At 49.5% G+C, this 12,400-nt stretch overlaps 1 protein-coding gene across 3 annotated transcripts in view; it reads right to left on the reverse strand.

Moving 5' to 3' along the window:
- ZNF662 (zinc finger protein 662) overlaps nt 1–12,374 on the reverse strand; it is a 13,517-nt gene extending 1,143 nt beyond the window's left edge. The window contains exons 1-5 of one of the 3 annotated variants that reach the window (XM_014534877.1): nt 12,200–12,374; nt 7,884–8,047; nt 7,603–7,729; nt 6,848–6,964; nt 1,826–3,264 (exon numbers count right to left, since the gene is read on the reverse strand). In XM_014534877.1, coding sequence (XP_014390363.1) covers nt 2,264–3,264; nt 6,848–6,964; nt 7,603–7,636 — 1,152 coding nt within the window. In that variant the 5' untranslated portion in view covers nt 7,637–7,729; nt 7,884–8,047; nt 12,200–12,374 and the 3' untranslated portion in view covers nt 1,826–2,263. Of the gene's footprint in view, nt 1–1,825; nt 3,265–6,847; nt 6,965–7,602; nt 7,730–7,883; nt 8,048–12,199 lie in introns of those variants that run through there. The other 2 variants (XM_014534878.1, XM_005860368.2) reach the window with 2 other exon arrangements.
- Between the last annotated feature and the right edge of the window lie 26 nt (nt 12,375–12,400).

The raw sequence follows: 12,400 nt of genomic DNA on the forward strand, positions 1-12,400 counted from the left end.
CCATTTCAGCACTGCCAAGACTTTGCCTGCTCTAGGGACACTAATAAGCTTCCTGATGGGGTTGACACCAGGCCAGGTGAGTAGATAAAAGTGATCACAGACCGGCCTTCTGGGACCACCTGGAGCGGGAGAGAGACGTTAAGGTGGACACGGGCCGGGGGTGCAGCTGGGTCTCCGCAGCCGGGACGAGAGGGGCTGAAACGGCCGAGGGACCTAGTCTCTGTGGATAGCGTGTCCTGGAGCTCAATCAAGACTTTTTACGAACCTCAGTGTCAACGCCCCTCAAATTCTATCAGTTCCCAAAAAGAATAAACAGGCCGCTGGCTGTGCTGGGGACGAGAAACCAAGGGGTCGGAGCCGAAGGCTGGCGCCCTCTCTCGACAGGATGGACCCGGGGGTGGGGTGAGGACCCGGTGGCAGCAGCCGCTGCTCTCGTCTCCCCGCAGGGCCTCCCCTTCCTGCTCGGGCCGGGTCAGACCCGCTCACCCTGGGCTCTGAGCGGCCTACGCAGCCTCCCAACGATCAGAGGTTTTGCACGCGACCCGCGGGTGCTCGCAAACCAAACTCTCTGCGCGAACAATGGCTGCGCCCCGGAAGTACTTCCTCACACTGACCCGCCGACCAAACCGTCCCTGAGAGTCCCTCTAGTAACTGGAGGACCCCGCATCTCGGTGGTTCCTCCTGGTTCCCGCGAGACGAGCCTAGGAGACGGGAGGGCGGGCGAGATAAATCCCGTCTTCTTCCCAGCCTCCGGCCGAGCCCGGGTCCTGCACCCGTACCACCCACCTCCTCCGGAAGGAGGCGGAGTCTGAGCGGGAGCCGGAAGCCGAGCTTTGGTTCCGGAAGCCGAGCTTTGGTTCCGTAGCTGCGGAGCCCGCCTAAGTAGTCCCGCCCCTTGGAGGCGGAAGCCACTTCTGGAAACAGACTGGCCCAGCCCCTGCTGGACGTGTTTTCCTCCCGCGGGTGGGCCCTTCCCTTCAGGGCCTGGAAGAGCGACCTGGAGCCTGGAGTGGGGTCTGAACGGGGCTGCGGGGCAACCCTGGACGGGGTGGAGGCCGCAGCACAGAGGAGCCTCCGAAATGTTTGCTGAATAAATGGAAGTCGAGGAATGGAGTGGCGATCTTATTCTATATCCAGAAGACCCCCCACCCCCCGTCCCCAGGATGTCAAAAAGGCAGTGCTTTTTGGTCCTCCATAGAGAGAGCCACCACGAACGAGGGGAGGTTGGGAGCAGGGAGAAGGGAGCCCAGGCCCCAGCCAGAAGCCCACCACGCTGCCCTGCGCATCTCTCCTAGACTGTCCTGACCGGTCCGCCACTGTTGATGTCATTTGATTAGTTCCTACCAGGCTACTGTGATGCCCCACATGGAGCTCAGAGTTACAGCTCTTTTTACCTCACATTCATGCTCAACCATTGTTTCCCACAAAACCACCACTCTACCAAGAAGGCTGGGCCCAGGGGAAGCATCCTGACCTCGGCCATATCCTATGGAGACCGACACTTCCCCGGGATCCACAAGGTCCCTGTGTGGAACTTAGGTCACATCTTTTCAAGGTTATTTTATCTCAAGTTCTGGGTGGTATGCATAACCTGGGACCTTTATAGGAGCTCCTCTGATCACTCCCCAAAGACTTAAATATGGAAGAGCAGGAGTTAGGACCTCATTTTACTGACGAGAAACTGCATCATCATAAGATACATTGTTGGTGGGGTAGGTATGCTAAGGCAAAATCAAAAGAAGTTATACCAGAGTGGTTTGCATAAATAATATTCATTTTAGAACAATGTAGTTTCGGGGGGGGGGGGGAATCACTGTCCTTAACATAAAATAATACAATTTTAATACTGTCATTAGTGATACAGCTTCATTTCTCTCCAGTTTTCTTGACTGCTCTCTTCTTGCCCTCACAGGCTAAGCAACCTTAAATGAGTTTTATAACCTTTCAACCTCAGATTTCTCACTTATAAAATGGGGATGAATATCTACCTTAATCAGATTGAGAAAAATTAGAGGATGTATGTATGGTGGTTAGCACAGAGTAAGTGCTCAACTAAATGTTGCCTAAATATGAACATGGTTGAACAGGGGGACCAATCTTGCTAGAGTACAGGGTATCTGTTCAGGAGGAGAAACAGATTAGAGCCATAGCAAATGTGGATGGTCATCTCATTTTGTCTCTGGGGTTCCTGTATCATGAATATCATAAACAAGTATCACCACTATGTATTCTCTAATGTTCCAGAAGGTGGGAGATCTGACAGTTATAGTTTTTTTTCTCTAGCATGGCACCTCTGGTGCTTAATCAAAACATATTTCTGCCTGAAGGCCTTCCCACAGTCATTACATTTATAGGGTCTTTCCCCAGTATGGATTCTCTGATGTCGGATAAGGTTTCCCTTGCAAATGAAGCTTTTCCCACAATCAGTACATTCATGAGGCTTCTCTCCAGTGTGGATCTTCTGATGCTGAAAACGATCTGAGTTCCACGTGAAGCCTTTCCCACAGTCCTTACATTCATAAGGCTTCTCCCCAGTGTGGATTCGCTGATGTTGAAGAAGGGCTAGGTTCCGAATAAAGCTTTTCCCACACTCCTTACATGTATATGGTTTCTCCCTGGTGTGGATTCGCCGATGCTGTAGAAGGTTTGCATTCTGATTAAAACCCTTCCCACATTCCTTACATTCAAAGGGTTTCTCTCCTGTGTGTATTAACTGATGCCGAATCAGTTTTGACTTCCAAATGAAGGTTTTAGCACATTCTTGACATACATAGGGTTTTACACCTGTATGACTTATCTGATGTGCAATGCAATGTGATCTAAAACTGAAAGTCTTCCCACATTCCTTAGATTCATAGACCTCTCCATTATGAATTCTCTGATGTTGATACAAGTCTTCAGTTTGATCAAAACACTTGCCACATTCTTCACACACACAGAATACCCGCTCACTTAGAACTTTCTGGTGTATAGCCAGGTGGGTGTTAACATCAGTATTTTCTGACCTCTCTTCTACTGAGATCATTTCACCTTTGGCAATCACTTCCATAATATCATTTGTAGTGTTCTCCACACTTCTCCCATTGGGGTAGTCACACCATCTTCCTAACCTGCATTTCTCCTCTTCATGGGTTTTTCCAAACCAGAATCTCCCGGACCCACACCACGGGGGTCCTCTTGATGGTACCATGTGGTCCTGTGGCTCCTCAAAAATTTCCTCCTTCAGAATAAAATCTTCTTTCTCATCACTCTTCAACACACCCTCTGGAAGAAGAAATCAGAGCTGCAAATGTCATGATTACCCATGACAGAGTGACTACAGTCACCAATATATCCATTTCTCTCCAAGTGCCAGAGGCCTGACCTAGCTGAAATGACAAAACAGAACTAACACACAGAAAGCCACCAAAAGCAAAAGGCAACAACTAGACAGAGAGTTCCTAAGGGCTGTGAATCTCAGCACCAGACCCAAGCATGGGGGCAGTGGTGTTCTTGGGAAATAGTCCAATTGAATCTAAGGGGGACAAGTCAGAATTACTTACAGGTGGTCTAGTTTATAACATAAGAAGAACAAGCCAGGATTCTGGGCAAAAGACCTGGTCAGAAATCAAGAATCACTGTGGTGTACCTGCGGAACCTGAGCTCATCACACATAGAGGGGAGCAGCAAGAAGAATCTCCCTCAGACTTGTTAACATAAAAAGGAAGTGTAGTCTTCTCATTCAATCCAATCACCAGGGCTGCCACGAAAAGTACTTCCCCAAACTACTTGAGGCAGAGCTGGGAAAAGACTGCCTCCTCTTTTTTCTCATAGGGTGTTATTCACACCTCTTTCGCAGTATCATATTTTGCTATAATTATACATTTCCATATAATGTCCTATTATTAGATTGTGAGCCCTTCTGGAATAGGCACCAAATATTACTTGTTTTTTAATCCTTGGCAACTAACACAATGAGTAAAATATAAGTGTTTACTTTTAAAATGTTGGTTGACTATAGGCCATCTATTCAGTTTGAGTCTATGACCCAAAATGCACCCAATTTAATTAATTGTGCCTGTTCAATTGAAGTTGGAAGAATGGAGTTTTTCTCTTGATTGACTTGGAGATTTTTAGAGGATCTTTTCTTTAGAACATAAATAGTAAAATGGACTTTTAACATTTTACAATGGGAAATACAGAGGAAAATATGTGACTAGGAGAAAAGTGCTCATTTCCTTCTCACCAGTAAGTGGGTTCAGGTTCAATGGCTCTTCCTCCTGCTCAAGATGGGAGATCCAAGCAGGAAGGGACACCATGGCAGGAGGGAGCACTGTGTACAGTGTGAGCCTTCTGACTCTGTGCCAGGCCCCACTGCGGTAGGGAAACACTATGCCCCAGCTGAGCCTTCTGGTGCAGGGAAGGGTAGTATATAACAAAAAAAGGAAAAGTAATGGATAGCCTGCTAAGATATATATATAGAAGGCTGGCTCCGTGGGAGGAGTGGAGCCCATTAGGAAAGAAGCAGAGATGAAACGTGTAAGAAGAGAATGAAGGTGGGTGGAAAGACTGGCAACACATATGACTTGAAATTTAAGGGGCATAAGAATATAAATAATAAGCCCTGGCTGGATAGCCAGTTGGTTAGAGCATCATTCTGATATGCCAAAGTTGCTGGTTCAATCCCCAGTCAGGGCAAATTCAAGAATCAACCAATGAATGCATAAATAAGTGGAACAACAAATTGATGTTTCTTTCTTTCTCTCTCTCTCTCTCCCTTCTCTCTCTAAAATAATATATATAAAGGATAGAAAATAGAGGTACAGGAAATTGTTATTCCATCAGTTCCCCAAAATATGAAAACATATCACTCACTTTAAAATGTCAAGAAGAAATAGGAAAGGCTAAGGTTTCTTCTGTCTTTCACTTAAGAAAAAATCAGGATAGGATGGACTTGCAAGGAGCTATACCAGAGGCTATGTCAGGAAACCATGATCTCTGAGTTTCCTTCCTTCCTATCCATCTTTCTATTGCCATCTCTTCCACAAAGAATCGACAATGGGTCTCTCTATAGCAGTGGTTCTCAACCTTCCTAATGCCGCAACCCTTTAATACAGTTCCCCATGTTGTGGTGACCCCCAACCATAACATTATTTTCGTTGCTACTTCATAACTGTAATTTTGCTACTGTTATGAATCGTAATGTAAATATCTGATATGCAGGATGTATTTAGGTGACCCCTGTGAAAGGGTTGTTCGACCCCCAAAGGGGTCACGACCCACAGGTTGAGAACCGCTGTTCTATAGCATCCATAAGAACTGGCCTCTCAGCCTCACTCAGCTATTTCCAGAGTCACTTTTTACTCTAAAGATAGACACCTCTACACAAAAGTCCACTCTAATACACAATTCTTTGGGCTTAGCTAAGATCTGTCCCTTTGGAATGCCCATCTGAAGCCTCCAAAGAAACAAATCACCTCTACACCTTCCAAATGACAACCTTTTACTGCTAAAGCCAGGGACTGTGTGTTCCCTGAGCAGTCTCTTCTCTTCTCTGAGGCAAAAGTGGACTGTGAGTAGGAGCATGAGCTCCAGGGAGATCTGCTGCAGTTCAGGGAGCTAGGGTATGGCTTAAGGAATAACTTAGCTGTTGGCTTTCTGCCTAAATTCCCTTGGGTGGCAGCGGGAGTAAGCATCGAGATCCTGAGAATATAGAGGACCCTGTAGTTATCTCCCTACATCCATTCTATCTCTCCCCCATTACGGAGTAGCCATGCCCTTTGGGTGGAAGTGATCCCAGCTCCAGCTCCTAGTGTAGGCCTCTCTCTGGTCTAAGCTAAGCAGGTTGTCCCACCTGACTAACTACATGAGAGATCAATTCAGGGACCACAGTCCAAGCCAAGTCCATTGGTGCACAGTACTTCCCTGGACACAGTCATTGATTTAGAGCTGGCATAAGACTTAAGCTGGTGCATTGGAACAATACTCAGACTCCGATTAGCAATGGGTCAGGTCTGCAGAAGGCCTGCTTCACAACTACCAATCACCTTTACAATCATGAGAAGAGCCCGACTGTAGACAAGGCCAACATACAAGGAGATGGAAACGAGCAGAGATTGAAATTCTGATCAAATTACTTGCAGCCTACTCTATCTATGGACTTCCCAGTTACATGAAATAATAAATTCCTCTTTACTGTTTAAGCCAATTTGAACTGGGTTGTTACTTGTAATCAGGAGTTTCTAAGCATGGAAAGACTGATAGATGCAGCAAAGAACTGTGAGAACGGAGAAATTGAGGGTAGAGTTTGAGTCCCACTGTGCCCACAAAAATGCCCCTGTGGGGAGAAGATAGAATGGAGCCAATGAGGCAATAAGGGGACAGAGTTCTCACTGAGAAGTTAGGAGCAGGAAAGCCCTGTGTTGGGCCTAAAGGAATGCCACGGCTTTCCCCACCAGAAATCCCTGAGGAATAGAAACTGTCTTGTTCAGGGTTATTGAAACTTCTTGATTTATCGTGATAAAGATGGCCGTGATGCCCCAAAGGGCAGCCAGAATCTTCTGCTGGAGATTACAAGCAGGCCAGGAGGGTGGAAAGGCCACCTCGATCAGAGAGTAAACAGAAAAGTCAGGGAGTAAAAGTAAGTGGCGGCCATGTAAGAGAAAGTAAGTGGCGGAAGAGAAAAAACGTGTGAATGAAGACGGCACCCAGAGGAGCCAGGATGAATAAAACAAGATGGGGACACCGAGAACAAAAAGGAATCCCCCTGCTGTTCACAACACGAGGTTAAGAGAACACACAACTCTTACAAGGTAAAGATCGAGACAAGGGGACCGGTCAGATGACTGACACGTGTGTCTCCACTCACCTGAGGACACGCCCTTCCAGCCCTCTCCGTCCAGAGCTCCCTGAGGAGCCGAGCACCAGGGGGCTTCCCCTCGCTCCAGCCGGGAAATCAGAGCCGGTTTGGGAAATAGAAACGCTGCTTGAGGGGAAGGAAATGGGACAGACAGGTGAGTGGGGCCACACAGAGTAATCCCAGGCTCCTCCCTCAGGCCTGCGTCTCCAGGGGAAGGAGGGGAAAGAAGGGAAATCACCAGGGAGAACAAGAAAAGGACATCCAGGGAAAGGGGACGAGACCCAGGGAAGAGGGGCCAGCGGCTTCCAAAGGTCAGCACGTGGAGCAGGAGATGCTCCTCACAGTTTGAGTGAGCAAACGGGCCATTTCCCTCACAGAGGAATGGAGCTTTCTGGTTCTCTCCCTCTTAGAGCTCTCAGGTTCAGACAGCTGCATGGCCATGTGGTATTAGGCTGCGTCTCCCAAATTTAGGGGAATGAGGGCTCCGTGGGGCAGCAGGAATCTGCTCCCTTCCCACTGTACCCACAGCACAGGGGTTGGGAGGCGGGCAGCTCTGACCCTGGGGCAAGGAGGTCCTATGGGAGGCCCGAAATGATAACAGGACTTCCTACTGCCCAGGAACCACTGAGGTTGGGTCATTAAGAATCCATGAGCCTGAAGGTGCTGCTCGGCCAAGGGCTCTGGAAGGTTCCTGAGCCTCTGAGGAAGAAGGAACCAGGAAACTCTGAAGGACAGAGATGGAGTCCTAGGGGAAAGACCCTTACCCAGGGAAGCCACGGCCCCATAATTCTCCAGCATCACATCCCTGTACAGGGCCCTCTGAGGGCAGGTCAGGCAAGTCCATTCGTTCTCAGAGAAGTAGACAGCCACGTCTTCGAAGGTCACTGAGCCCTGAAACAACACGTGTTTAAATGCCCTATCCCAGGACCGAGGCTTGGAGTAAGGGGTACACCAGGCACAAAGAGGCACTGGAGGGGATGCTGGTTGAGTTTCTGGATTCTGAACGTCTAAAGGAACTGTCAGCAGATCTTGCCCCACCACTTACAAAGATGAAAGCGATCGGCCATCAGTAGTCTCATGTCTCTTCATCTTTACTTCCGCAAACCTCCTCTCATTTTCTTCATGAGTCTGTGCAGGCTTCCTCTTCCCATCCCTTATGCCAGAAACAACTGTCTGTGCTCTAGGTGTGATCCTTTCCCATGAGTCCTCCTTCAGAGGTCACCAATGGTGAGAACAAAAACAACCACCATTCAGTGAGCCTGCGCCAAACACTTCACATATATCACTTTGTGTAGGTCTCATGACCTATGAGGGTGTTAGATCCATTTTATGGAAAAGGAAACTGAGGACCAGAGATCACCTTCCCCCAAGGATACAGACTGAGACACACCACCCACCCGCCTGACTCTCTGGCTCTTACCTGCTATGCCACACTGCCTTGTCTTCACCCCCCACCACCACCCCTGCCCTACCTAGGACTCTTTCTCTTCTCTCCCTCCATGTCACTGCCACCAGCCAAAGAGGCAGCTAAGGGCTCCCAGAACACCCAAGTTGCTCTGGAAACTGTACTCAACAGGACAGACTCAAACTCTGACTTTACTCTCTGCTCTCCCCCACCCCAACATACTCTCTAACACACCCCACCCTGCTTTTTCTTCCCTAGGCCCCAGTCTCAATGTCCCCTTTTTTTCCAGTATCTCCGGGAGCCAGAGCTCCTGCACCTTTTCTTTCCTTTCTCTCTCACCCTCTTAAGAAACAAAGAGCACTTAGCGCCATCAAGACTTCTAATTCCTGCCGAAACCGGTTTGGCTCAGTGGATAGAGCCTCGGCCTGCGGACTGAAAGGTCCCAGGTTCGATTCCGGTCAAGGGCATGTACCTTGGTTGCGGGCACATCCCCAGTGGGGGGTGTGCAGGAGGCAGCGGATCGATGTTTCTCTCTCATCGATGTTTCTAACTCTCTATCCCTCTCCCTTCCTCTCTGTAAAAGAATCAATAAAATATATTTTAAAAAAAAAGACTTCTAATTCCCAACCATTGCCTCAATCAGGATGGAAATCTCCATTCTATGGGGGCACCAGTCTGGTCCATTTCCTGCCAATTCTTGCCCAATAAAGTCCCCACAGCGACTTACCCTGCACTCCCAGGCTCAAAGGCTGGCTCACCTACGCCTACCTAAGGAAGTCCAAATCCGCGCACCGTAAACAACCCCATTCGTTATTCAGGGGCCCAATTACCTGCCAAGGATCATCCCGAGCCACCACCCTTAATTATCTTTCATCTTGTCACCATCCTGTTATGAACTCAAACCCTTTCTTTGCCCAGATCTGAGCCCTGGCACCTGCAGCTCCCCTGCCTGAAGATCCAGGCCCTCCCTCAGCCTGCAAACTCATGTTCATCTCAAGACCTGGCTTAACTGCCTAAAGATCCAGGCCCTCCCTCCTAAGCCTGCAAACTCATGTTCATCTCAAGACCTGGCTTAAACATAACCAGTTCTGTACAACAGGTGTCATGGAAATTCTGGGCAACTGTCACTGCGCACAGCGCTGTGAACACCTCTGCCCCAGCACCCGGCTCGTGTGTACGCAGCTAGCCATACGCAGTGTGCTTCTCCTGATGGTGTCACTCTGAGGAGTGTCAAAGCCACTCTGCTCCCAGCCTCTTCCTCCAGGTCCTCCATTCTGGGATGTACCCCAATTTCCCGGGGGCCTCACTACCCCCTTTCTGCCCTTTATCTGGGCCTAGAGCCAGGGCACAACTGAGTCAGCTTTGTGGTGCCAGTGCCGCACTCACCAGGTGCATCCAGGGCCAGCGCCCGCTGTCCCAGCAGCAGCTCGAGTGGCCTGGCCATGACCTGGGCCGCCCACGGGGAAGTGAGTGTGCCCTGGGCCCACCCGGGGGCTGCCCGGTGTGGGGAAGGGACGCTCCAGACAGGGGAGGGCCTGACATAGCGGTCCTGCGTCCAGGGGTCCTGCCAGCCATGCTAGCCCCACACCCAGCAGCCCACGCTCTGCACGGGCCAGGGCTCCGCAAGGGAGAGGTGAAGGCTGCAAGATTCGTGCCACTCTGGCTTCTCCAGGAAGATGGAGGGCACCTTATCTCTGTGGTCCTTCTTTCTTCCCTCCAAAGATCTCCCTGAAACATCCACTGCCAGGGGCACCGCAGGCTTCCTCTGGGAACCCTTTCCAGGCCCTCTCCCCACGGACCACATGTCTCCATTTCTCTGCACCCTTGTAGGGTGGATGCTGACATAAGCTACTATATACTTCACTTGACTATGTGCGTTAGATCTGCCTTCCTTTACTGTTTTACACTCCTAGAGAACAGATGACTTCCTGGATATGTTCATCTTTGTGCCTCTAACCTCCACCCAGTGTCCAGCACCTCTTAGGGCCCAGAATCTTAAAGTGCCAAGGAGTATTTGTTGAATAAAATAAATGTTGAACATTTCTTCAAATGTTCAGTTGAAGAAAAGAAGGTCCAAAGAGAGGAAATGGCTTACCGAGCACCACACAGCATGTCAGGAAGTTAAACTCAAACGGAGTTGTGGAAATAAATGAAGACCACCCAAACGGGAACAAGCAAACGATATTTATTCAGAGTTTATAACAGCAAGGGAGCTGGCCATAGTCACTTGCATTTGGCAGAAACTCAAAGTACGCAGAGAAGTGGGAAAGCTTTGTAGTAGGAAAAAAGGAGGCTTCGGGTGTGCTCTGAGAGGAGATTTGTTGCCATGAGGGTTGGCTAGGAGCAAAACATTGTATGTAATTGGCCAGGGGAGCATATTAATCAAACTCTGGCTGTTTGGGGATACGAGGGTTATTATGGCTTCCTGGACTCGTTGACACAGACAGTAGTCTGACTTGGACTGGTTAGTGCAGATAATGCATTACCGTCCTGGGCTGATTGCTTGAGGTTGCAGGTCAGAGTTCTATTTTTCTATATGGTCTGGCCATTATCCATATGTATATTCAGTCTCTTCTATGCACATAATTATTCCCCTTCCCTCACCCCATAATCAGAACACTCTTTGGGTTTCTGCCTGAATCAGTACTTCCTGAATAGCTATTCTTTGATCTTAAGTAAAGACAGGCTGCCTGGCACTTCGGCTTTTTATTTTTAGGTTAACACCGATATATGCGTGGGCGGGGTTGTCAAGAGCCCAGCGGCCATAAAGGAGTTCCCTTCAATTCTTGGAAAAAAGAAGAAATCTTGAATGCTAGGAAGGCAAAGGAACCATAAGTAAGCCCATCCCTAACTTAAGTGAAACTATTACCCATAAGTAAACACCGGCTGCCTGGCACTTCGGCTTTTTATTTTTAGGTTAACACCGATATATGCGTGGGCGGGGTTGTCAAGAGCCCAGCGGCCATAAAGGAGTTCCCTTCAATTCTTGGAAAAAAGAAGAAATCTTGAATGCTAGGAAGGCAAAGGAACCATAAGTAAGCCCATCCCTAACTTAAGTGAAACTATTACCCAATCTAAAGGCAGAGTGAAATAATTTCTCCCCTGCACCTCCAATCCAACGGGACTGCTGTTGCATTCTGGGGTGAGGCTGTGGGCAGGAAGTGGCAGGCATTGGGGGGAGCAGTCAGTATCGTCTAGAAGAGGAACAAAGGGCAAAAAGACTGGGAGGTTGGCGGTGCAAACGGACTAGAGACCGCACAGAGAACCCCAATATAGTAACCACAACAGATAAATGGAACCTTCTGGTCGGTGCCCAGTTGCTCAACATCCTGGGCCATGTATGGATAAAGGTGGAAGGACACCTAAACAATGCTCTCGGGGGGGCTTCTGAGAACCCCCGCGAATCCGGGCCAAGTGATGGCTTCGCTCAACGTGCAAGTTAGCATCAGCGGTGATGGGAGGGAAGGAGGCCCCCCTCCGCCAATCCTTCTCCAAACCCAGAGAAGAGATAGAAGAGGGCTAGGCAGGCAGGGACGGGATCCCAGGCGGGTGTGGAGGGTGGAACACTGCAGATAGAATCAGCGGTGATGGGAGGGAAGGAGGCCCCCCTCCGCTAATCCTTCTCCAAACCCAAAGAGATAGAAGAGGGCTAGGCAGGCAAGGACGGGATCCCAGGCGGGTGTGGAGGGTGGAACACTGCAGACCTGGGCGAAGTGCAGCTTGCTGACCACGCCCGGTCCCGACAGAACGGGCAACCCAACGGGGCGGGAAAGAAGGGTGCGGGGAGACGTGAGCTTTAAAAGGTACTACGGCAGAATTCTTTGAACGAACCAAGCAGAAGACAGCAGAGCATATGTCTACCCCTAGACTAGGAAACTTAACTGGCCACGCGGTTGGGCCCGCTCCCTGCTGCTCCCTATGGCAGGGAGTCTGTCTATGTCTCAATGACCGCTTACCGTCTTTGTCCGGGAACTCATTCTTCAAGTTTGCCAGACAACGAACTCGGACCCGAACAGAAATTTTGACATCACCAGCCCCACTGCCTTACTGACCGCTCTGCAGACGAACTGATAGGCACACAGCGCCTTGGCGCAAACGCTTCACGAGGGACCCCTAAACCAGAGCGCAGGCTCCAGGGCCGGAAGTGCGTCACCGCT

Source organism: Myotis brandtii, unplaced genomic scaffold (assembly GCF_000412655.1).
Source record: "Myotis brandtii unplaced genomic scaffold, ASM41265v1 scaffold134, whole genome shotgun sequence".
Classification (NCBI taxonomy): domain Eukaryota; kingdom Metazoa; phylum Chordata; class Mammalia; order Chiroptera; family Vespertilionidae; genus Myotis; species Myotis brandtii.